This window comes from Lutjanus erythropterus, chromosome 14, assembly GCF_056507025.1.
Source record: "Lutjanus erythropterus isolate fLutEry1 chromosome 14, fLutEry1.hap2, whole genome shotgun sequence".
Classification (NCBI taxonomy): domain Eukaryota; kingdom Metazoa; phylum Chordata; class Actinopteri; order Lutjaniformes; family Lutjanidae; genus Lutjanus; species Lutjanus erythropterus.
Genome location: NC_139330.1, coordinates 35,511,237 through 35,538,795, shown reverse-complemented (window position 1 = coordinate 35,538,795; position 27,559 = coordinate 35,511,237). Strand labels below are relative to the sequence as shown.

The window sequence follows — 27,559 nt, the reverse complement described above, 5'->3', positions numbered from 1 at the left end:
GAGTTTGAGCTCCAAAAAGATTCTTCTTCTTTGTGGGATTCTTTGTGAATTTCTTCATTTACAGATAAAGCAGATTTGTATAAGTTTTGTAATTCTGAGCATTTTGTAAGGTTAGTAACAGAGTGTGGTTTCAACCTGGGACAGGTTGCTTTTGATTGTAAATGAACTGTACAAAAAAAAAGAAACTTTCTCTTGAACCTGTAATGTCACTGCAAAAACTGCCTAAAAGCACTGCAACATGCATTGCAGTTTTTTAGAAAAGCTGCTGTGAAATGAGGCAATTTAGGCTGCAACAATCCCAAAAATCCTAGAGGGACTGTTTAATGAGCTCAGTTACTTCTACTTGCCTACATTTCCCTCTTTCTCTACCTACAGGAAGCTGACTGTGTAAATGCTGTCATCATTCATACTGATGGACTGTTGACTGTCCATTCTGCAGCAACACACAGAGGCCAAAAGCTTGTCTATGGTCCCCTTCTTCATGAAAACATACAGAGCCAAGTCTGTAAGAGGATTCAACCTGAGTAACATGCCAGACAGTTTCTGGAGAGTAAAGTCATTCATGAATCCCTTACTCAGGAACCAAATGATCTTAGGCAGGAACAGCAGCGTGTAAATGAGCAGCACCAGAACCAAAACTCCTACAATCCATCGCTTTTCATCAGAGGGGACTGAGATGGAAGCAGACAGGGCTTTGAACGTCCCACCCAGGAAGAATATGAACAGTGGGAGGGGAAGGAGGAGGAAGACGCCGAAGACAATGAATCCCACCTGAAGGTGATCCCAGAAATATAAAGTGAGGGCAAAGACAAGGGGGAGAGTCCAGACTAGGACACAGACTACCAAAGAGCTCTTGATGGTTCTTCTGCAGTGGTACCACAGTGGACAGGTGATGACCAAATACCTGTAATACAAGATGGACAGATTGTCTTTAAGGAGCTTCAAAATTACATAGTAATGAAATGGTCAGAAACAAGCTACATCCACACTAGGCAAGGCAAGGCAAGGGAATTTTATTTATATAGCACCATTCATACACAAGGCAATTCAAGGTGCTTTACAGAACTTGAAAATGCATTAAATTAGAAGCAATAAAAGAGCATTAAAATTGCATTTGAGATAATTAAAAACAAAAGCTAAAAGCAGGACAATAAATAGTTTAAAACATTACAGAAATGCATATAAAGAAAGAAGCAAACATAAAACAAAAGCGACAGCAGACAAATATAAAAACAATAGCTACAGATTATCCTAAAAATATGTAACGTATCCACTTCACTGGTAGGCTGCAGTAAACAGTAATGTTTTAAGACCTGATTTGAATAAACCGACAGTTTCAGCTGACCTCAGGTGTTCTGGAAGTTTGTTCCACAGGTGGGGAGCATAGAAACTAAAGGCTGCTTCACCTTGTTTGGTTCTGATCCTGGGAACACTGAGTAAACCTGTTCCAGATGATCTGAGGGGTCTGGGTGCTTCATAACGTATAAGCAAATCAGAGATATATTTAGGCCCGAGACCATTTAGTGCTTTGTAGACAAGTAACAAGATTTTAAAGTCTATCCTTTGACACACGGGAAGCCAGTGCAGTGATTTAAGCACTGGTGTAATGTGCTCCGCTGTCTTGGTGTTGGTGAGGATTCTGGCAGCAGCGTTCTGGACGAGCTGCAGTTGTCTGATTGATTTTTTACTCAGACCTGTGAAGACACCGTTACAATAGTCCAGCCTGCTGAAAATGAAAGCATGGACAAGTTTTTCTGTATCTTCCCCAGACAGAAATCCTTTAATTCTCGCTATGTTTTTAAGGTGGTAGTAGGCTGATTTAGTAATTGTCTTTATGTGACTGGTGAAATTTAGGTCTGAGTCCAGAATGACACCAAGATTTCTGGCTTGATTTTTAGGTTTTAGTGTCATGGATTCAAGGTGAGCACTGACTTTTGATCTTTGTTCTTTAGGGCCAAAACCAACTATCTCAGTTTTGTCTGTGTTTAGTTGTAGGAAATTCTGGCACATCCATGTATTGATTTCATCAATGCACTTATTTAACAGATGTAGGGGACTGTAGTCATCTGGTGACACTGTAATGTAGAGTTGTGTGTCATCTGCATAAGTATGGTAGGAGATGTTGTGATATTCACTACTACCACTATGTTTCCACCTAACCCAGTGTTTCAAGACATCTAAAACTGAGATGTTTGAAAATGTTGCTGGCCCCGTTTCAGTTTTAAAACTCTGGGGTTGGTGTTAGTTTTGATGGACTGAAACGGAAAGGCTATTCCTGGTTAAGTCTATCAGTGACTATGTGTCATTCCCTGATTCGTCACACTGTGAGCTTATAGATGCTTGATTGCTTCAGTTTTAGTCAGTCAGCTGAGTCAACAGCCATGGTAGCCATTACATCTAATGTTACTATTGCTGGTGTTTTACTAAGAAAAGAGACATTTATTATGTTGTGAAGGTGAACAACACACCAACAACAAATCACTCTTGGACTTACTCGGTCTAATTCCAGCAGTTCTGAGCCACTGACATGGCTAACAGAGCTAATGGCTATTTACAAAGTTACCATGCACGTTTTATCACCTGAGTAATGAGGGAAACCTCCAGAAGACTGCTAATGCATTTGGGTCCTGATAAGTTGTTTCAGTCATAAGTAACTTAACTTGAATGAACAGTGTTTATTGTTCAGTCTTTAAGATTCATATCATGTGTTTGGTATGTGTTTTACAAAGATCTTAAGAATGAAATGTTTCCTCTCAACAGAAGTTAAAACTAGGGACAGCCAAGGACTCATTCTTCCCTCTTGCTCCTGTGCTGACAAGCACACATGGACTGGAAATGAAGAACCACCGCGATGTTTCCTCTGTCCTCTTCAACAACATTTCTGTTGGTCTACTCAGGTGATGTCTTTGTCCTGTGCAATTTGGGGTTGATGCTTGGATTATGGTCTCACCTTGTTTTAGGAGGATTAGCTATAGCCCTGAAGAGAAAGTGTCAGAAGAGTGAGCATGAGCGACAGGAACTAGAGAAAATGAGGTAGTGTGAGCAACAGCAAAAGGAAAAAGAGCAGGAGCATGAGAAAATGAAGCTTGCTTTTAGATTGCAGACATCAGGACAGTGTGGCGCGAGGAGGAGGTGAAAGAATTTTAAGATGATTTTGTTACCAAAAAGGGAAAGGGCTCAACAACGCCACCCTGGGAATTTCACCCAGAGAATTACTTCTATGATATAAGGCACACAGATTAGTTTACTCCAGAGGCATGATATGTGGTTCCAAGTTTTAAAATACAGTTTTTATTAAATGATCACTCTTTTAAAACAACACTAATTCAACATTCACACAGGAAGGGGGGATGGGGAAAAATTGAATCAGGGCTGAGGCCTAGTGGATGGGTGAGAACTAGTGCAGGGGAGGGACCCACCAAAGAAAAGGAAAAAAATTAAGGGAATCAACTTGAATCACCAGGCATCCGTGGCAGACACACTCTCAGTGAACAAAATCCACTCCCAAGGACACAGCAGACAAGACGGGGGATACCACCACCAAACACCAGCACCACCGCCACCGGCCTCTAGCAACTGGAAAAAGGGGGGGGAAATAAAACAAATTAGTGGGGGTTGCACTGCAACAAAACAGAAATCAAGAAATCAAAATCAACCAAAAATTATAATTAATGGGCAGGTCACAGATTAAACTTAACAAAATACTTCTGTTGTGGAATTTGCCTCACTTGCCTCACTAGCTCTTAGATTGTTCCCTGAGTCTCTCTTTATATGGGTGACAATGCAGTCGTGAAGGGTCCAGTCATAGGTCATCTAACCTGAACAGGCACACTAGTAGTTGGTCACTCTGCACAACTATAGTCCACAACTGCACAAGTAGGAGAGTAGTGCATCCCCCAGATACTTTCTCCTGAGGTCCCAAGGTTATGGCTTATCGGGCAGACAGACTGTCTCCACATTCTCTAGCAGGGCACAATACATGAGCAAGGCCGACAGATACAGTGATTTAGAGCAAAGAGGTGCATAGCTTCTTGTTTTGCACTTATGCCCAATAGAATTTGTGTACACATAGACAGATACATCAGGCCCATACATGGTGGCGTGTCAAATTCCAGCGAATGTCAGGGGACAGTTAAATACCTTCACTCGAGAAGTAACCTTCAGAATTGGGTTGGCAGTCACAATATTCTCAGTGTATTGCTAATCTGAATTCTCCTTGATCGAGCTTCATTAAATACTCCTGTGTAAGTCATCTGGGACTCCCGAACTCTTCTTCAGTGTCTGAGTGAACCATTCTTCAGAATTTCCACTACAACTTCAAATAATAACTGCCCAACTAGAACCAGTTAACCAAATGTAAAAAAAACACAAGGCTAAGCAAACAAAACAAACCCAAACAACTTACCAAATTATCTACAGAAAAACTCTCAAATGAACCTAATTATCCAGGAAATTATACTAGCAAACGAAATCAGAATAGACAAATAAACTCATACACATAACCCAAAAACTAACAGAATATAACCCACACTCATTCAGTTCATATAAAAGGAGGGTGACCAAACCCCGGTTCAAAGTGTTGTGCCCTGGCCCGTAGTGTTCAGCCGAGCAGCCGTCACACCTCCCTGGAACAGTCTATTTATTGGAAGCACAGTTGTGAAGTGGCTTTGAGGCCGCGGTGTGACGCCGGGCCGCGAGAGCAAGCGGCGGCGAGGCCAACAGTAGCGGAGACAAAGCAGCAGCAGAGACAAAGCAGCAGCGGCCCCAGTGAGCTAGTTAAAGTAGCACCTTGTTAGCGGTACGGACACACACACACGCTCGCTCGAGAGGGGGAAGGGAGAGAGGGCTCCAGGCAGCCGCCAGCATTTACCACAGCCAAACAAACGTGGCAGCACATACAGGAGGCACAGAGTCACACCCACGCAGTTGTCCTGACGGGCCAAACGACCTCCGACACGGAAGTGACGTAACGGTGATGACGGGGGCGCAAGAGGGAGAGCCTGGTGGGAAGACTGCCACCTTTATATCGGCCCACCTCATTACAGGCGGCGGTCAATTGCATAGGGGAGGAACACCTCTATGCTGCTACTATAGCAAGAAATGTTTGATGTAAATAAGTGTTTGTCTTTGTTCTATTCTTTGAGATGTTTAAGAAGATTGCTGTGCAGCATGACTGGCCTAGAGAGGACTGGGTAACCTGCATGAAGGGTTCCCTAACAGGGAAGGCCCAGGAAGTGTATGGTATGGTGGTTTGACAGGCAGTGCTGAAAGCATATGAGTTAGTCCCAGAGACATACAGACAAAGGTTCTGGACAGAGAGAGTACAACTGGGACAGACTTATTTGCATTTTGCACAACAGCAACAAGTAGCTTTTGAGAAGTGGCTGAGAGCTTGCAAAGTGTATGATTTTAAGGAACTGACCGAATTAATTGTTTTGACAATTCCTCCAGAGGTGTTTCGTCCTTCATCCTTGCCACCTGGTCACCCTCCAGATATGCTCTGTTCTCTTGGGTTGACCTCAGGCCATCCGACTGAGGTTTCTAACTCTGCTTCTACCCTGCCTCCTGGATGTCACTCTGAGGTCTCCAGCTCTGCCTCTACTCTGCCCCCAGGTCATCCACCTGAGATTATCTGCTCAGCCTGTGTCCTGCCCCGAGGCCACCCTCTGGGGCAGTTCACCCAGGATTTATGACTCTTTTTGGCACTCCCAACAAGTTCAGATTTCACAATCTACGACTTCTATCTGCATTAGAAGCATAAGCACATCATCAGTAGCCCCCTTTGTGATATTACTTGCCACCTTACTGTAGACTGTGTGGATGTAGAGGAGAAAACAATAAACTTTGTTGAAAAAAACTCATTGTTGTGCTGTAGCTTTCAAAGGTAAGGTTTGTGTTGCATTACTTCTCTATTTATATGCATAATGTAATACATGGAAGCCACAAACAGAACAAAGGAATGCAAATGACTATGCAAACTTTGACACGCTGACACCTCAGGGCTGTAGGTTTACAGTACTGCAGTCCAGCCAGTTGCCTGTTTAATCCCCCACACACACCTTTGTTGTTTAATTTACAGTTAAACTTAATGTACCTGACTGTGTAGCAAAATAATAGGAGAGTATAAATACTAAAATTATAACTATAAAATTGAATAGATAAGACATTCAAATGATCAACATGCCTTAATTGTAGGATTTAAGGACAAACTTTCCCAAGGCCATTCACATCACCTCTGGATCCTAGAAAACAGACCCTATGACCCTGTGAATAAAAGCCCAGAGGGCTGTACTACGAAGTAAGCTCAACACAGCCAGGCTTTCTTTGCATGATCTGGATCAACAAAGCCTAAAACTGCAATCAGAGATAACGTGTATCACAATGGTGGTTATCAACTCACTTTGTTAATCCAGGCTTTCATCTTCAGACTCTGTGCGCGCTCACATAAAAGGGGCGTTTGTTGCATCATTTGACTCTTCTTCTGCATGAAATGAAGCGATCGTGAGCCACTTACTTAAGTCAAAATCATCAAGTTGTTATAATTATAAGCTGTAGAAAATATACAAAATACATTACGGCAAAAATCAACATTGTTGCTGCAAATAAAGCAGGAGAAGAAGAATGATGTCAGAAAATTACTGATGGACTAAATGTGGTTTTAATGCTGCCGTTTATTCTAACATGAAAACTGCATATTAAACAATAAAACTCCATACAGCAGATTTAAACATGATAAAGTCTGTCTGACACTGTCCTATGATGACAGAGACGTGGACATCACAGAATTTTTTGGCTAAACGAACGTAAAATGAGTGTAACTGATTTAAGGTTGTCTGTGATAAATGATGAATTTTCTAATCAGTGATCTGAGCTGAGAAAATCACCAAGACAAAACAGATAACAGTAAAAAGTATTCAAAGTGTCTGTAGTTGTTTCATCATTATTTTAGTGTGTGGATTATATACGATGTAAATTTAAAGTGTTAATATGATCTGGAGCAAACAGGAAAAATGACTGTGCATCACCAAACTGAGGTTACCATCATGACAGCGCGATGCAGACAGTTTGTACCGCTGTTTCATTTTTACATTATATGGATTCGTTCGGTGATATTACGAACATACAGCTCAGCAGCTTTTCATTTTTAATGTCTTCCCTCAGTTTAAAAGCTATATCGCTCATAAGCAACCTTGTTAGGACAATTATAAGTTAAAGAACGGCGCTTTTTACAGACGATTTAATCTGAAACTCTCAACATAACCTGCTCTCGACCAGGTTATGAGTTTAGTATAAGTTACCATGGTGATCTAGCCAGGTTAAAAGAGAGCCACTTTTTTGACACTGAAAATCCTGGCTTTAGACTCAACATACCTCGCTAAGCCATTAATCTCGCTTCATAGTACATCCCTCTGAACACATCACAGATTTAAATGAGAATTGATCAAGTTCAGGAGACCATCATCCCTCACACTGCAAGGTGGGAAGTAGCAAAGTACAAATGCTTTGTTACTGTACTTAAATACATTTTTCAGGTATCTGCACGTTACTTGAGTTTTAATTTTCTGACAACTTTTTACTTTTACAAATATCTATATTTTCTACACCTTACATTTTAAAAACAGACTGTCAGGAATCCCAACTCTTAGTTTGTTTTCATCTGGTTTTGTTTTTATGTCTCATCACTAACTCTCCTGTTATTTCAGATCACACCTCCCTCTGAGATCATGCATTTGTTCATTGCCTGCACCTGGTTTTCCCTGCCCATCTCCACACCTGTGGCTCATTTTCCCATCAGTATATATACCAGTCCATTTCCCACTGCTTGGATTGTCTTGTGTTCCTGCCAAGCCATCCAACATTTTTCCCTTTTTTCTGCCTGATCACCTGACTCTGCCTGAACTCATTTAGTAAAGTGAACTATGTTGCCTTTGTCGTGCATTTGGCTTCGAACCTGTACTGGTTGTTCTCACAGACTCATTCCACTTTTGAAGCATTTGAAGGGATTTATTGATTATTTTTATTTTGCATCATCCCAACATCAAGACTGTTTTCAACTTGAATGGAACAGTAACACATAGAAAAGACGATATCTTGGTGCATCCATCGATGCCACACACGAGAAACACAACAAAACGAAAACTACATGAACGACCTCAGGGAAAATAAAAGGTCGTAACAACAAAAAAGACAAAAGATGCAACTTCATAAAAGACATACCACCAACTGCCATAAACATGTTAGTATTAAAGTGGAAGCCCCCCCCCACAAACTCCTGAGTTCTATGTGGATCCTATCATTATTAGACATCATCTCTATGGAACTCTCTATAGCTCGAGCCAGTGGTGCAAAGAGACAAACAACTGACACCTTGTTCAGCCCTCTGAAGAAAGTTGAGTCAGGCTACATAAACCAGATGGTGAAATGAAGCTGAGCATAAGTTCAATCAGGAAGACCTTCTTCATGCTTCATGCCTTCACAATCTTCCTTCTCTCTCTCTCTCTCTCTCTCTCTCTCTCTCTCTCTCTCTCTCTCTCTCTCTCTCTCTCTCTCTCTCTCTCACTCACTCCTCGTTCTCCCTCTTAATCAGCTGAGTGTGGGTACTAATCCAATCAGATTTTGTCACAGTCTCTGTTAGCCAATTATTTTGCTGCTGTCAAACTTTAAATCAGTTCTGTCTCTGCTCCATCAGCTGTCATACAGACAATCGCTGTGAATTGCTCATGTTTCACTTCCCATATCCTGCTTCTGGTTGTTGTTCTCCAAGCAGATGTCTGAGCACAACCTCGACCGTCTGGAGGGTCGCAGCTCCAGTACTCTCCCTTCCCTCTTATCTGATGATGTGTAGGTGTGTTCACTTGTCTCACAGCAGTTCTCCTCCAGATGAGGCTAATGATCATGGCATTTCTGAGCAGCAGGTCTCCCCTTGTCCCAGCTCTGTGAGCTGGCCGAACAAGTGTGCTGTAATCCCTCAGAGTATTTGTTCCTCAGGCAAGATTCAGTTGTTCCAGCTGCCTCCCCCACCACACCTGTTTGCAGCCACTAAAGAACTAGGAAATCAGCTCCTCAGCCAAAGAAAGGGAAGACCACTACTGTGTCTCAATCTCCCACTCCTACCCATGTGCCGTAGACAACTCCTTGCTGTCCACCCTGCAGTCTCTGTCTGACTCTATGCATACCATCGACGCACACCTCCAAGCGCTGGAGAACGCTTTAGACCCTGCCTCTTCTTCAGCGACTCTTTCTGCCTTGCAGGCCTCCACACTATGGGAGCCTCTCAGCATTCCCTGGCTTCAGCTTTCCCAGCCCCTCCTGTAGGTAGGACTTATGGATCACAAGCAGCATATATATCCCAGCATCTGAGATCTAAAATGTAAAGGTAAAGGTAAATACGTTAACTTGGTCAGCCATATATTGCCATCCCCCAATTGCGACAAAGCCATTGCCACTGCTGTGTTCAAATCCACTGATCCCCTGGCTGAACAACTAACTATGGGGCAGTTTTTGGTGGCAGATACCATGATGTTATCTGTTCAGTCTACCTGGAGAGGACATAGGAGTTAGATTCTTATTTGGCATTAATTGGTGACCTCCATCTCAAGTATGGAAGAAATTGCGCTTCTCCTTATATCATGAAGCCTTCTCCAGCAAAGCCGCACTTTACATTCCTTAGTCCAAACTCCACCTAGGCTGGTCTGTCCTAGACTCAGAAATACTGGTTATGAACACCGGGGGCTCTCCAGTTGATACTTGCAATTCCTGCAGGTATCCAGGTCACGTTGCCATTTCAGCCCCCCTCTGTGACTCCTCTTCAACTACCGTTTCAGCCTCCCATCGATAAGAGAGCCCACCAGGTGCAGCGTGTTAACAATGTCCCCATCTGTAACAATGCTGATGAAAACATCTGTATATTCCCCAACTGTTAATTCTCCACATCTGGTGCAAAGATGCACACCCTCGGTCCGTCTGCCCCCTACGCTTCCCTGTTCAACAGAATCCTCCCTGACCAATCGATGTGGTTCAAAGACATTCTGACCAGTCATCCATCTACTCTAATCAATGTCCATGCATTAACAGCAGACTTGTCTGCTCACCCTGATTCCATGTTCGTGGATCACTTGTGTTTTTGGTCATTCCTGCTTGATCACTGGAATGGCATTACCTTCTTCTATGATGAGCTCATGCATACCTCTGATTCTTTGAAGGTTTTCACAAGTGCGTAGGCTTTGGGGGCGGGGTTTCAAGGCCAGTGGTTCACCAGCCACTGACCTCAATCCTTTGCCAGCCTTGATGTTTCTGCTACGCTATTCAAGATCTACCCTATTCCAGTGGCATGCCAGGTCTGGGGGCCGCACTGGGAGTGCAAAAGCATTTCAGTACTACGCAACAATCAAGCAGATGTCAGCATCATCAATAAAGGGCACTCCTTTATTGAGAGATCATGACATTCATGAGAAGCATCACGTGATCTTCAGTTATCATCTCATAACTTCATCATCACAGCCCGTCATGTGCCCCATCATTTCAACACTATACCTGATGTATTCTCCTCTTTCAATTTCCGGTGACTCTGCTCAGATGCCAGTTCAGTGCTAGTTCAAGCCGCCCCACTCAAGCATCTAGCACTTTTCTAAACAAAGGCCCCATGTTTAAATATTTGGTCAGCCGGGGTCTATATGAGGAAGGGTCTAGCTGTATCTACTCTCAAAACTCTCAAAATGATTTTGCCTGGAATACTTTTGCTGTGTTTTGTGTTTCTGTTTGCATACCTCTTAAACCTCTTTTCATAAATACCATCTATTCCTTCATTTGTTACTGTTTGGATGCCCATCATTTAAAACTTAAGTATATCCGTGGGTTAATTGCTGAGATTCAGTTCCATATTAGATTTCTCAGTCCTTCCTTTCCCAGTGTATTTTCCAGTCTGGCTATTAAATTGTTGTTAAAGGGTATTTCTAAAGTTTCTCCTAATACACCCGACCATAGACGTCTGATCACACTGGTAGCGCTCAGAAATGTCATTTTTTCTCCCTACATGGACACTCTACTGGATGCAGTATTCTCTTTAGCCTTTTATGCTTTTCTCAGAGCCAGTGAATTTTCTTCTCCCTGTCATTCATTTGACCCTAATAGACATCGCATTTTCCAATTTAGCTTTTTATTCCAATTACAACAGTTTGTGTGAAACACTCTAAATGTGGTGCCACTTGATTGTGGCTCACACAGACACCCACTTTTGCCCTTTCAAATCCATGATTAAATACTTAAAAATTGGACCAATAATTAGCTCTTCCTCTTTGTTGTTTGTTATCGCAGGGAATTTTTCTTTATCAAAAACATGGTTCAACTATCTTTTAAGGGAAGTTCTTGTCAAATTCAATTTGTCTTCTCAGTTTTATTCAGGTCATTATTTTAGAATAGGTACATTTATGTCTGCTGCAAATCAACATGATTAACCTTCACCCCTGCAACAACTGGACTGCTGGTTATCTTCTGCTTACACCTCCTATATTTGTGCAGCTATCAGTGCTATTCTCTCTAATCAAAGATCTCTGAAGCCCTAACATCCTGGTAAGACAAACATCGTAGTGGTTCATGGTTTCGAGGTGTCAAACAACTATTTCTCTTCTGAGTCACTTCACAGCAACCTCAGCAAGTTCATTATTGCACCTTATGCGTTCACTGTATTTTTCAACTTGGTGGTCGGACTTCTATTCCTTTCTTATTTCATTTAGCTTCATCATTAACTTAATTTTTGTTGGGTCATGACCTATATTTCATTTTGATCCCACATGATCTTTATTATTTTCCACAAAAAAAAATTGTTGCGCATCATTCATGTTATTTTCTGTTTGGTCTTGGGACCTTTTATTCTTTTCTTCATTTTATTTAAGTTATTTTTTCTTTATTTTGTGTTAGACCCCATGTTGACTTCACTCTTATTTTCATTATTTCCACGCTCATTCTAATTCTAATTCTGCCTCGTTTGTCCTGTCAAGACCTTATTCTATGTTCTCTAATCACTATACCTCATTTTCTTATTTTGCTCATTAATTATTATTATGAATGAATTATTTTCTGTATGTTTAGTGTGTCTAATCGTTAATTATCTATGTCATTAGAATCTGTTGTCGCCTGGTAAGGTAAGGATCATACACTCAACATACACAAACAATATCCAGTCCGCTCCATCCATTATTGTTTTATAATCCAAGAAGCAAACAGATATTAATCACAACTGAGATACTTTGAAAAACTCTGCTGCTCTCATGAGATCAGTGGTATTTACTTAAAATAAGAATCACACTTAAACTCAGGAAGGGATCAACTTAAGACATGAATAAAAAAAAGAATAACAGGGTTAGAAAAAAAAGATAAAACAAACCTTTAAACTGGATTAATATACACTATATAGAATAAAACTGTTGCTCTAATATCATTTCCATATTCATGTCTGAATACTTCCTCTCTCGGCCATGTAAGAGCAGGTATAGATTATTATCAACCTGCTGTATGTTGTCACACACCATATTTACTGCACAGACTGTTTGGATGCAGAGGACGACACATCAGACATTTGTGTAGGAAACTCATCCAGGTGGAATCTTGAAGCTTTCACAGGTAAATTTTGATCATATCACTTTTTTCTTATATGTAGAGATGATTAAAAAAATATATAAATTTATATATATATATATATGTATATATATATATATATATATATATATGTATATATATATATATATATATATATATATATATATATATATATATATATATATATATACACACACATATATATATATATGTATATATATATGTGTATATATATAAATATATATATATATGTATATATATATATATATATATATATATATATATATATATATATATATATATATATATATATATATATATATATATATATATACATATATATACATATATATATATATATATATATATATATATAATAACAATAATAATAATAATAATAATAATAATTATTATTATTATTATTATTATTATTATTATTATTATTATTATTATTATTATTATTAAAAGTCTTCTGCTTCAAAAATGTCAACTTTTATGGTTTCTGTCTTGATTTTCACAAACTTGTCTTACACTGTTGAACCAATCATCCTAAAAATGAGTCAGCATCATCTACAGACTTTGATGATGTAAAGTTATCAGAGGAATATTGATTTTTCAATCCGTTTGGAATTAATGAGCCAATCTGGTTTTTGTCAAAATAGCAGATTTTCAGAAATTTGCAAGAACTCAAGACATGCATTGAGAAATCAACGTGAAAATGTTGATATCAGGTCCGTTCACTAAGCTAATGTATTCAAGTGCATTGTGTTTTACTTGTACTGAGCGCCACAGATTTGAAAAGTGTAGGAAAATATGAAAAATCAATTAACATCTGTATCTCTTTTATATCTCTCTTTTATTTTAAATGTTACCAAACTGTTCAAATTGTATTCAGATCAGTGAAACTGAGACTGCAGTGATATTTAATATCTTCCTGTAATTTGTTGTGTATGAACAACATTTTATATTTTTGAAAATATTTCACAAAAATATTTGAGGAAAGAAAAACAGTGAAGAGAAGCAGGTCGATGTGTGATTTTTTTTTTCAGAATTGTGGCCATAACAATTAAATTTGTGTGAAAGTTTTGTCACGTCCCTCTCTGATTTTCTTCTTGTGAGCTTCTTCCTGGCTCAGCAGTCAGTGGGCGGAGTCAGAGAGGACGCCAGGAAAGTGTCTTCACCTGGTTCATTTAGGTCTCAGCCTGTTTGGGTGAATTCCATGTGAAACTCTTTCTCTTCTCCTCAGGCAATAAGAGGCCGATATAACTCAGCATGTTACTGATCACCAGCAGAATATTTGATTATGTTTAAGTGTTTAAGACATCATTAAATGATTCACTGTCTACTTCGGTGCAGCACTTTGTGAATTGTATGTAGAACTAAGTTCATGTTTGGTGTCAGCTGATGTCAGGACAGCTGTGTTGTCCTGATGGTCTAGTGGTCTAAAGATATGCCCTGCAGCCATAAAGACACAGGGTCAAATCTCCAAGTGGACAATATGGTGATAGCAGGTGGACTGTGAACGCCATCTCTATTCAGGCAGGTATCATGACATTCACACACTTCAAGGAAATGTTGGAATATCTAGTTTTAGCAAATATCTCAAAAACATTGGCAAGACTCAACATTTATCATTATTATTATTGTGTCTGTTGTTGTGATCCAACAATAAGAGTTATTTATAGAGATGTTTACATGATGACAGCTGAGATATGCAAAAGAGTTTTGTGTGTTGTGACAAAGTGATCATTGATGAAAAGTCTCCAGCAGGAGTTGTGGAACATAAGACAGGTTATAGTCACTTCATGATGTTTTAGTGAAATGACAACATGAATCATTGTTTCTCAGTCACTTCTAAACACAACACAATAACTTCAAGTTGTAGTTGGATGACATGCAGCGAAGCTCTCTGGAACATTTTCATGCTAAAATGTAGGTTTTTTCTAACAAACATCAACAATGAAGAGCACATAGTCTGTAGACAAAAGATCAAATATGTAGATGTTTCATCAAGTGAATTAACCAGTCATGTCAAGATGCTACAGGTTGTGTGAACTTTAGTGATGTCACTGAACAATGTTTGGTAGATATTAAAAACTTGTTCTCTGTCTATAACCTGATCTCTCAAACAGGTTTCACTCTGAAGAATGGGAGATTTCTACATGAACATCACCTCACAGAACAACAGCTATGATTACAGAAACATCACCTTCAATTTAATCAACATCACTTTGTACTTAATCAACATCACTTCCAACTTAAACACCATCGATTCAAGTGAAGACTACGACGAGCTCCCTTTTTTCAGCGTCATCATAGACTACTATGACTACAGTGACTTTGCCACTTCCCCCAGCAACATTCCCTCAAACTACAGCAACATCACCTCCAGCTACAGCAACAACACTGAGTATTACAAAGATGTTCGTTTCATCATGGATGTGGTGACGTGCATATTCATTGGTGTCGGCCTTCCTTTTACCCTCATGGCCATCTGTGCTCTGTATTCTCTGGTATGTACATTATGACACATTTATATATTTACTGTCTGTGTCATGTGTCAGTTGAACAGTCTATGACCCTTTTTACACCTTGTATTAAAATGCATGTTAGGTGATCAGATTCCAATTAGGTCGTGTTTGACCACATTAAAGTTCAGGTGTAAATTCACTTATAGTGCTTTGAGGATGGGTTGTGATTTGTTCCACCTCAGGAGGTGGTCAGGGACACATTGTGACCACATTAAATGCACATGCGTTTTCAATCCACATACAACAACGTGTACGTGTATGGGAGACTTAGCAACTTTTCAGATGCTTTTATAGCAGCTTTATTTCTAAAAAGTGACTGCTGACAAATTCAACAAGTTGTTCTGTTAACAGTGCCAGTGTCTCCAGCTTCTGTATGGCGTGGGTATGTTGATGTTCCCACTCTGAAACTTTCTCTGGGTTGGAACCTGAACCTTACATTAACACCTGCAAAAAGTAATACAATAAATGAACCATGAAAGTCATGCAGATATGTAACTGCTTGTTATGCTTTACACTGACACGTCTTCAAATGATGTTTTGTTTTATAATTCATGATTATAATCATTATTATGCAGCTTTGCTGGCTGAGGAGTTGGGGAGAGAGAGATGGTACACCCACCTATCTCCTAACCAACACAACTACTAAGCTTTATGCAAATGAATACATGATGAAATAATGATTATCCAAATTAATGTATGAAGTAATCTGGTGACTTTTGGAGCTGGTGTTAGCTACCTTCATTGAAAAAGACTTGTCAACACTGATCCCAATCTGATCTCCTCTTGATACATACGCCAGACTTTCTGCCCACGCTCAACACAACAGGAGGGACCCCGGTGCTGTTGGCACATAATCACTCTATTTGTCAGTAATCACTTTTTAGAGAGAAATTTGCTCAGAGGCTTTGAAAAGTGCTAAAATAGTTGTAGTTGTTGTATGTGGATTGAAAGCATGTGCATTTACACACAGTCCACCCTCATTGGGTTTTTGATGCATTTCCACCATTCCACATTCATCTGGTCAAACACTATTTGATTACAATCTGATTACCTAAAACGCATTTTAATGCAAGGTGTAAGGGACATGTCTGTCTGTGAAGGACCTTGGTCTGGCATGGGGGTTTGGTGTCAGGGGACTGAGACAAAGTTTTGTAGTGGCCTCCACGTTTACAGGAATAATTAACTCTATAATCAGAATCTACATGAAGTTGATTTAAACACATGCAGTTTACATGTGTGGCTTGGAAGACACAAGTTAAAGAATGTGTGAAATTTTGTGACATTCATCCCCAGAGGATGAAGCCTATCCTGACCTGTTGATCCCCTGACATTTCTTTTAGCGAGACCATCAGGTCAATACTTTATGACCAAATTTAAGAACTAATGACATGGCCATCAGCCTTTGTGTTTAGTGCTAATTAATAAGCAGATTTTTTTTTTACCATGCTAAATTAAGATGGCTAACATGATGAACACTATCTAATGAAGATCATCATGGTAACATTGTCACCATGAACATATTTATATTTAACTACCAAACCAAACCAATTGACAAGAGTTTGATCTGATTGGTTGAATTTAACCAATGTTAGATGTGATGGACAGATAATTCATCCAATCACCTGCCAAGTGTTTTTTGAAAGTGCCTGCCCTTTTCCAAATAGTTTCTAAGACCAGTGTCACAGATGGTTTTGTGTAACAAACCATCAGGTGTGTCAGGTTAACAGTGGTTGGTGTGTCTGTCATATCTGACATTTCTGACAATTACTATGTCTCTGACTACAACTGCTGGGTGGATCAAGAGCACATATTTAAATGAAGGTGGAGTTCAGAACATGTTTACAACTGCTTGTTTACTTTTATCAATGTTTTCTGCAGGTAGGAAATGATCATGTTGCTCCGATCTACGTCATCAACCTTCTCATCTCCGACCTTATTCAGCTCTGCTGCATGATTGCTGAGGTGGCAAGACCTGCAGATCGGTTGATAGATGACATCTTCCGTTATACTCACCTCTTTGCTCTGGTGGCCAGTGTTGGCTTCATGGTGTGCATCACCCTGGAAAGGTAGCTATCTGTCTGTCCAGTATGTGTGAAGCTACTTCTGTGTCTCACCATTATATTTCTATATAATTCTGAAGCTCCTCAAAGACTATGTGTCCATTTGGTATTACAGGTACTTGGTCATCGCCCACCCACTGTGGTACCACTTCAGACGAACCATCAAGATCTCTGTGGGGGTCTGTATCCTGGTCTGGGTCCTTGCTCTTGTCTTACTTCTCAATTTCTATTTCTGGTTTACTTTTCAGGTCATACGTATCATCTTCGGCATCTTCTTCCTCCTTCCACTCCCACTGTTTATATTCTTCCTGGGTGGGGTCTTCAAAGCCCTGTCTGCTTCCATCTCGGTCACCTCTGATGAAAAACAACGAATTGTAGGAGTTTTGGTTTTGGTGCTGCTTATTTACACACTGTTGTTCCTGCCTGGCACCATTTTCTTCTTGAAAGAGAGAAACATAAAACACTTTGCCCTCCACAAACTGTCTTTCATGTTTGTTAAGTTGAGTCCTCTTGCAGACTTGGCTCTGTATGTTTTCATGAGGAAAGGGACCAACAAGCTTTTGGCCTCTTTGTGTTTCTGGAGAACAGGACTGGATAGCAGCAATACCACCGTTATATCAGTATGAATGATAACAACATTCATACAAGCTGTCTGATAAGATTTGATGTTGTGATCACAAAAATTCAACCAGTCCCAGTGAATTCTGCAAGACCTTGCAATTATGCCCAATCACTGCAACTTTTACCCAATGACCAATCCTAACAGTCCCCCCGAACCCATTTTGTCAGTGTTACTGAAAAGAACACAAATAACAGCATATTTTCTCTCTCTCTCTTTTCGTAATCTTTATAGAAGCTGCCATCGAATCAGTCATTTTTGGTTGCAGTGATCCCAAAAAAACAGCCTGTGAAATCCTGGAGGGACTTATTCACACAGTCTTCTTCATGAAGGCAGAGAAAGAGAGAGAGAAGAGAAAACAGGAGGAGAAATGTAGGCAAATAGAAAGGATAGGAAAGGAATCACATTTTTAAATTTGAATAACTCAGTTCATTATAGCCACCATGCTGTCTTATTCCTAATCCTTTGTGAGCATCTTAACAAGACTTGAGGACTTTTTTCATTGTTGGTCCCTCATACACATTTTAATTTAGTTGCTTTGTGTTTTCTTCGTTTTCTTCCTCATAACTAATGTACTTTTTTTTTAAATGTAATTGTTTTGTACGAATTACAAATAAGCATAAAGGCTATTTGTTTATCTTTATTTAATATCAGTTTTATTTTTGGGGTTGTGTTTTTTTATGTACACATGAAATTCATATGTACTCATATATTCATCTAATTTCATATTTACTCATGTTTACACCTTGCTCTGCTCTTACCTAAGATTTTATGACCTCATGTCCCCCTCAGACATCACTGTCCTCATATGCAGGTGTAAAATCAGGTCCAGGATCCCCATAATCCTTGATGCCACTTATATAATATTCCTGTATGAGCTTCTTTTTGGAAAACTATTGAAAGGTGTGTATGACTGAACCTTTCCATTCCAAGTGCAATAGCTCCTCCCTCCTTCACTCCCTCTACAGTGAAATAGAGAGGAGCTTCAAAAAACTAGCAAAAACTAAGCTTCACAATATGAGGAGCTGAATTAGGTATGAAAGGAGGGACTAAGGGATGTAAGTCTCCATGAAACAGCCCTCAGTGTGCTGTATTTGCCATTGAACTCCAGAAAACTTTTGATTGCACTGAGCTCTGCTGGAGTCAGTCCGAATTATTCAAACAGGTCCTTCCCGCTGCTTCGCCGGTTCCTCAGGCCGCTGCCTCTCTGACAGAGACAGAAAGCAGTTCCAGTGACAGCTGCAACAGCTGCAGCATGAGTGGTAACACCGAGGCGATTAGCAGGTCAGAGAGGAAGAGGAGGAGGAACTGCTGCTGGGATGCACAGTTACAATTATAGAATGAAAAAGTTAAGAAAACTCAAAATTTCAAGTCAACAGATTGCAATAGATGACTGAGTTTTGGAAGTTTTGTAAATGTTGTACCAGCTACTGATGTTTTGTTGAGATAATTTACTTTTCTTCTTTGGAAAAACTTAAACCTTTCAATTTAAGAAACTCATAACAAAGTATTTAAAGTAAATGTTAAATTTGTAATATTTCCAATCAAAACTATTTAATTTTTCAGGCACCAAATAACAGGCAAATCAGGTTTACAGCTTGCTGTAACAAAGTTTTTTTTTTTTTTTTTTTTTTTTTTAGTTTTTAAAACTACAAGACTCAAGATTATCTCATCAAGGAAAGACTACTTTTTTCAAAACTTAAGAGTTTGAGTTTGAGCATGTGTGTTGGTGGGTTGGGTTGTTGCACACAATGTTAATTTCTAATACCTGACTGTTTTGTTTTGTTTTCCCCCATGATGAAAGCACACTTTACTGCAGTGTGAAAAGTCACTGTAAAAGTTTGATGTGGGGCTGAAGTCCAAAAAGTCCAAAATATAAAATTCTTTATTATAGTGTATACGTTTCTTTTTGGTGTCTTTTTGCTATCCCAGATAAAACTGATCTTGTAGATTTTGTCCTGGTTTTTCAAGGAACTGTCCGATAGCATCATTGTGATCCAGACACCACAAGATCAGGATCACAGAATCTAGATTTGCAGTCTTTGGATAGGACTCCATCTGCTGGTCAAAGTAACATTTCCTGTCACTTGCAGTGCTGCCAGTGTTTGGTCAGTGTCAGGCACTTGGCTGTTCCACCACAGTGAGGAACTGAAACTGAAAAACAGCTCAATGGAACTGAACAGCTTAAATTAAAAAGTGCCACAGTCAGTCCAACAGCTTCAGAATATTCAAATATAGAAAATGTTACAAACTACAACAGAAGTTTCAAGGAGATCTTGTTTCCAACATATCTGGCTTGGAAATATGTGTTCTGACCTCCTGTGCTTGAAATATAAACAAATGCTTAACATGAGTCCAAAAGGTCATGTAAAGTGAAATGGAGATAGAAGGCAAAAATCCATAGAAACTTAAAAAAGACATTAGAAACATCAATAAAATTGTGTTTGCCATCAAGAGGATCCACCATTTCTGAATAGGAAGTGTGTGCTTTTGGCCTTCTGGGGCTGAAAATCATCATTTCCAACACAACCAGCTTGGAGATGTGCATTTTTTTTTCCTTGTGTGCTTGAAATACAAGTGAATAAAACTACAAGAGGCCAAAAGGTCCTTTAGCAATATTATGAAGCATGATGCAGGTGAGAGTTATGGTGCACATTGCACTTTCAGAGGAGAAAATGTAAAATTCTTGTTTTTGCACCTCTTTGGTGTTCAATTTGAAAATATTGGCTCATCGGTTAACTGTTTAATTTATATGAAAAAATTATAAAATACATGTCATGTCTCTACATCCACAATTGCAGTGGGATCAGGATATTCTTTAATGTAATTCTTTAAATTTTGGCATCAAAACTATCCTAATTTCCACCTTAGAGTTTTGAAATACCCAAAAATAAAATCTGATCTGGATTCAGAGGAGAATTGTATAACTGAATCAATATCCCAATTTTGTAGGATCAGGATCATATCTCCTGCTTTTGATATGCCCACATTTTAGATTTAGACCTACCTGGATCATTCTGATCTAGATTAAAAGTTTTGAAATTCTGGATCCTGTTGGTAAATTTGCAGCCTGAAACACTTTGAGGCTGTCCACCAATAACTTTTATGTTTTGACTACAAGACAAGACAGATAAGATAAGATAAGATAAGATAAGATAGAACTTTATTCATCCCAAAGGAAATTCTTGTGTCAGGGTGCTCCAATGCAGGGGGAGCCTTAAAGCTGCATTCTTTCTGATGGCCAGCAGGGGGCAATGCTGCTGCTATCAGAAACAGGAAATGAGCCTGCTTCTCAGTTGATTCATTTCTTCAGGAAACACTTTATTGAGTTTATGGTCTTAATCACTAGTTTCAGTTACTTAAATGTGATGTGATGTCACAGGTGTGCAAAGTGACTTAAAACTACAAGAAACAGAATTCCATAACAACTAGAATGGACAGAAGTGGTCATTTTGACCTTTGACTTCCTCTAGCAGATTATTTTTCCCTATTATCTCTCATGATAAATAGCAGAGAGATGAATGCATTTATTCTGTTAGTTTACCTTTTCTAAAATGAAATGTAAAATTGTTGTAAAATGTATTTAAATATTTATCAATATGCATGCCATTGGTTAATGATTGCATACATTCACAGCAGTAATTTTCTGTAGGATAACAACCATCAGTGATCTCATTCAAATTTTAGGTTAATTTAGAATTTCTCAGATTGAGAAACAGTAAAATGTATTTTAGAAAATTATAAACATGTTATTTTAACATAAAGAAATGGCGAATTTTCACCTAAAGTTTGCTTTCAGATACTTTTCAATAAAGTCACCGTCAACTTCTCATCCTCAAGCCCACACACACACACACACACACACACACACACACACACACACACACACACACACACACACACACACACACACACACACAGAATGGCTAAATGACTTCCCCACACATGAAGACATTTCTTTTGTATTTTTGCCCTGTTATGTGACATGTCAGTGAAAGCATGGTCTGAGCATCACTCAGTGATCTGTTCCTGAAACCTGCATTCTTTCTGATGGCCAGCAGAGGGCGACTGTTGGCTTCAAAAATTCATTAAACTCAAACAGTTTCCTGGTGAGTTCATGGTCTCAAAAACTAGTTTCACGTCTTCTTCAATGTTAAGTGATGTTCCTGTCACAGGTGTGCTTTAAAGGAAAATCTCACTAATTTCTACTGAGGAGCTCTGCTGACCCAAAACAGCATGCAGACAAAAACTGAGAGAACAAATAATATTATTTATTTTAGCTGAAACATAAGTCAAGAGCAAATTGCATGGCATAAATCAGCAGAATCTCAGTGCATCAAGTATTTATATGGAAAGGTGGAATGAAGCTATATTAACTAATGTGACTGAGACAAAATACTTTGTTAAAAACTGCAACCAAAACAAAGTAAGTATACATGCAAAAAAATCAAAAAGCAGATCTAGAAAATATATTAGGGCTATATGAGTATATTTGAATGAGGAAATGTGTAATGATTTCAAATGACAAACACTTGTCTATGGTCCCTTTCCTCATGAAAACATACAGAGTCAAGTCTGCAAGAGGACTCACCTTAAGAAATATGAAAGACAGTTTGTAAATTGTATCATCATAGCACAAAATAATGTTGGGCAGGAACAGCAGTGTGTAAATCAGCAGCACCAGAACCAAAACTCCCACAATCCTTCGTTTTTCATCAGAGGGGACAGAGATGGAAGCAGACAGGGCTTTGAGGGTCCCAACCAGGAAGAATATGAACAGTGGGAATGGAAGGAGGAGGAAGAGGTTGAAGATGATTTTCATGACCTGATATGGAAACCAGAAATTAAAAATGAGGACAACAACAAGAGGAAGGACCCAGACCAGGACACAGACCCCCACAGACATCTTGATGGTTCGTCTGAAGTGGTACCACAGTGGGTGGACGATGACCAAATACCTGTAATACAAGATGGACACATAGTCTTTGATGAGCTTCAGAATTATATAGAAATATAATGGTGAGACACAGAAGTAGCTTCACACATACTGGACAGACAGATAGATACCTTTCCAGGGCGATGCACCCATGAAACAAACACTGACCATCAGAGCAGAGAGTTAAATATAACAGAAGATTTGAAATATCTTCTGACCCTCAGTCATTGCCACCCGAACAACCATGTAGCAGAACTGAATTATGTCAGAGATGAGAAGGTTGATGATGTAGATCGGAGCAACTTGATCATTTTGTATCTGCAGGAAAACATTGATAAAAGTAAACAAAGAGTTGTAAACATGTTCTGAACTCCACCTCCTCCCACATATGTCTTCTTGATCCACCCAGCAGTTGTAGTCACAGACATTTATGCATTTTTCATCAAACTCTCCTTTGTGATGTCAGAAATGTTTAGCAGATTATGTTTACCATGTTACTAAAATCTGCTAATTTGCACTAAACTCAAAGTCCATCTGAGGCTGATGAAGCAACATATTGACCTGATGATGGCGCTAAATGAAAAGTCACAGGATCACAGAAGTTATTATGACTCAACCTCTGGACACCATGAATGTCTGTATCATTATTTATGTCAAACCATCCAGCAGCTGTCGAGACATTTCACTAAAAATGAAAAACATCAACCATGAATGTCGACATGATTTGAAATGTTTCTGGAATGTTCTTGAAGCCACACACTTAAACTACATGTGTTTAGTGTTCAATCAACTGCATGTAAACTTTAATTATGATGTCAGATCAACATCCTTTACAAACAGACAGTCAGACTGTACAACAGACACATGATATAAATCTCAGTCATAATCTACATACCTGAGAGTAAAGAGCGTAGATGGCTACGAGGGTCAGAGGAAGGCCGATACAAATGTATATGGATGTCGCCACATCCATGATGAATTTAATATTTTTGTTATACTCAGTGATGTTGCTGTAATCATAGCTGTTGTTCTGTGAGGTGATGTTCATGTAGAAATCTTCCATTCTTCAGAGTGAAACCTGTTTGAGAGATCAGGTTATAGACAGAGAACAAGTTTTTAATATCTACCAAACATTGTTCACACAAAAACAACCTGTAGCATCTTTAAAATCATACGACAAAAGGGTCTTTTTTATTGTTATTCCTTAATATTTGTGACATTACTTGTTAATAATGTAGCAGGGGGATACTCAGGTCAGGTACAATTGGCCAATCAGGAGGAGAGCACCTGAGTTGTTAAAAGGCCCATGAAGCACAGATGTGTAAGCTTCACTCATGCTACTGAGATCACTCCGGTGCACATGCTTCCTTGGGTCCTAACAGTCCCAGAATAGTGCCAGTGGCAAGGGAACGTGCTGGTTGCCGTTTCCAACCTATATTATTTGGATTTAGTTTATTGAGTTTAGTAGTTTGAGTATATGGCTAACCTACAGTCTTGCTTTTTGTTTTAGTGCTGCAGCTGGTGCAGTGGGGGTTCACCTGTTGATTTGTGGTGTTATCCTTTTAAGGTTTGCTGTGGCACTGGTATTAGTTTGGGTGTGTTTCTGTTGGGGTAAAGAGGGTTTTATTTTATTTTCTAGTTTTGGTATTTAATTATTTATTTTTTTGTTTTGTCCACTTATAGTATACTACCACTGCTACTTTTTAACCTTTTAAATTGATGTTTGTCACCAGTGTGCGAAATACGGGGGGGTCCAGGGGGGTCCTACCCCCCCGATTAACCCATGAGACCCCCGAAAGCCTCAAAAGCAAAATTTGAAGGGGGTCTCAAATTTTGTCAAAAGAAATATTTCATTGTCACTAATGGTCACTAAAAATTTTTTGTTGCTTTGCGAATACTATGGGATTATCAAAAATTGTTAAGTGTGTGCCTGTGTGTTGTCACGTAGGCTATAGACTGATTGTCTTGGCTTGCATCCATGAAATATTGTAATGTTATAGACCTACTGCATATTGCGAAAATTTGATCGGTATTGCGCAACAATCGGGAGATGGGGACCCCCCCAAATATTGACGGGTATTTCGCACACTGTTTGTCACCCTTTGTAATAAAACAGCCTGTTATGGCATTTTGACCCACACTGACTGTTGGCTTCATGACTGAAGTTCACCTGTATGTAAATTTAGAGCTTAGCTGAGTGTCACAATTATCTGGTGATGTATACAGATATTTGTATGTGTTGATGTGAGTTCATTACTGCAGCTACAGAACATGCTTCACTTGTTTCAGTCATTTAATGTCATGTTTAATCCTCATGTAGATTGTTTAGGACATTTTGTCCAAACATCTGTATATTTGATCTTTTGTTTACATATTGTGCACTCTTCATTGTTGATATTGTTTCTGACAGAATTTTGGAGAAAAAAAAAACACATTTTAGCATTTATGACAATGTTGCAGAGATCTTTGCTGCATGTCATCCATCTCTCTGTGTGTCCTCATGTCCTGTCTGTCTCTACTGCCTCCTGTCAATAAAGACTAAAAACTACAACTTGAAGTTATTGTGTTGTGTTTAGAAGTGACTGAGAAACAATGATTCATGTTGTCATTTCACTAAATCATCATGAAGTGACTGTAACCTGTCTTATGTTCCACAACTCCTGCTGGAGACTTTTCATCAATGATCACTTTGTCACAACACAACATGTAGTAGTACTGCTGTATTATTTGTTGATTTCATATGGAATTGTGCACGCTTCTTTACTTCATTTTATTACATTCTAACTACTGTACCATTTTTACAGTTTTTTCAGATATTTTTTGAATTTGTTTGTTCGTTACACAATCACAAACTTGTAATTCTTGTAATTATGAGAGTTAAAAACATACTTTTCACAGCAGTATTCTGTACATTTACCGTCCAACACTGTCTGCTTGTTACAGTTTGAATATTAATTTTCATGACAGTTCTTTTATCCTTTTAAAATCATGTAATTTAAAAAATTAATCTGAAAAAACTTTACCTCTAAAAGCTTCAAGATTCCACCTGGATGAGTTTCCTACACCAACGTCTGATGTGTCGTCCTCTGCATCCAAACAGTCTGTGCAGTAAATATGGTGTGTGACAACATACAGCAGGTAGATTATAATCTATACCTGCTCTTACATGGCAGAGAGAGGAAGTATTCAGACATGAATATGGAAATGACATTAGAGCAACAGTTTTATTCTATATAGTGTATATTAATCCAGTTTAAAGGTTTGTTTTATCTTTTTTCATGTTTGTGTTGCACTAAATCAGGGGTGTCAAACTCATTTTGGTTCAGGGGCCACATACAGCCCAATTTGATCTCAAGTGGGCCGGACCAGTAAAATTAAAACATAATCCATCGATTATTCTGCCCATTAATCGAGTAATCAGATAAGAAATATTGTGTGTTCTGCACATTCTGTTTTTCTATTACATGACTTTTGCTTTATTTAAGAAGAATAGTAAATTGCTTTACTTTTTACTTTTTTTCCAAGTACAAAGGTAAAAGTAAAGGTAGTAATGTCTGCAGAAACCACAAACAGAAGATGTTACTAACTCTTTTAACTGAAACAGTCACCAGAATGTTTTGTCAACATGTTAAAATCACAACATTTTTCTTCTGGAGCAGGACAGACGCTCCCAGAGGACAGGACAGAGGACTGGTTTACCAACATGTCACCTTTTTCTCCTCTTATGAGTTTGCAGGTCTGTATTTAGTCATCAAAAAATAACAACAAGAAAACCATTGAAGTACAACAACAGCAATAAAAATGTTGATTTTTCAAAAAAGGAAACAATGACATGCAAGATTTTCAAATTGTAATTAGGTATTTTGTGGTATTAGTGTTTTTACTTAAAATAAAGAATATGAGTATTTTTCCATCAGCAGGTCAGTGATCAGTGTTTCAGTGACTCTCTGTGGTTCAGTGAATAGTGTTTTATTTATGGCGGCCCGCCACATTAAAAACATCGACACCACTTTTCTGTTTTTGGAGCTGCGCACCTTGTCGTGTCTAGAAGGTAACTGTTTATTTGCACAACTCTCGCGAGATTTGTGTTTGTTATTTCTACTAAAATAATCAAACTTGCACGATCTTTCATGGGTCTAGGGTTCCCTTCTAGACACGACCCTCTCTGTCTCTCTGTCAAACTACAGACAGCAGACTGTCTGTAAACAGCACGATGTTTCACTCTGCAGTGTTTTACATAAAGACTTTATTTGTGTGGAGACCCAGGTTTGGTTTGTCACCAGTTTTGTCATTTTTATTTTTTTAATCAGTCCAAGATGACGACGGTGTCAGTGATTGATTAGTGATCAGTCTGCCCTCCTCTCCTCCCTCACCTGTTCACTCTGCTGTGAGAAGGTCTGAAAGTTTCTCACAGAGAAACACAAACTCTCCTGTTTTACGTATAGGCCTCCTTATACAGTTGTTTAATTTTATAAGAGCATCTGGTTGGTGTCGATGTCATTAACCATCACGTTAGTTTCTGTTGTAATAAACTCCGTCATTAATAACAGTCTCCTCCACACGCAGCTTCTCTGCTGCTGTGAAAACTTAATCGTGGGTGGATTAATATGTCAGGAAAAACCCAGAATGCGAGTTAGTTTTTGTCTTTTTGTCTTTATAAAACATCCTGCTGATGAAGAAAGTCAACAGATCAGATACAGACAGAGTCAGAGAATCACACTGACCTCCTCTGTGTGTCTGTACTGTACGTGTGTGTATGGAGGAGCTGCACTGACCCAGAGAGGAGAGATGCTGCAGCCGTGTGATAATAGATTACATC

At 38.9% G+C, this 27,559-nt stretch overlaps 1 protein-coding gene and 1 pseudogene across 1 annotated transcript; one reads left to right on the top strand and one right to left on the bottom strand.

Annotated features, from left to right (window-relative positions):
• Nucleotides 1–369: 369 nt before the first annotated feature.
• On the bottom strand, nt 370–23,803 carry LOC146315909 (uncharacterized; annotated as a pseudogene).
• On the top strand, nt 14,742–18,360 carry LOC146315910 (G-protein coupled receptor 68-like). The gene is made up of 4 exons (XM_084735903.1): nt 14,742–14,786; nt 14,964–15,107; nt 17,004–17,191; nt 17,301–18,360. Exons 1-4 carry the CDS (start codon nt 14,742–14,744, stop codon nt 17,809–17,811), a joined length of 888 nt encoding a protein of 295 aa, XP_084592029.1. The 3' UTR covers nt 17,812–18,360.
• Nucleotides 23,804–27,559: the final 3,756 nt, after the last annotated feature.

Excerpts from the sequence above, each read along its gene's own strand:
- LOC146315910 (XM_084735903.1), top strand. The coding sequence starts at position 14,742 with ATGGGAGATTTCTACATGAACATCACCTCACAGAACAACAGCTAT. Across the intron at positions 14,787-14,963 it reads CCTCACAGAACAACAGCTAT|AACTACAGCAACATCACCTC; the intron begins GATTACAGAAAC and ends AACATTCCCTCA. Across the intron at positions 17,192-17,300 it reads GTGTGCATCACCCTGGAAAG|GTACTTGGTCATCGCCCACC; the intron begins GTAGCTATCTGT and ends TTGGTATTACAG.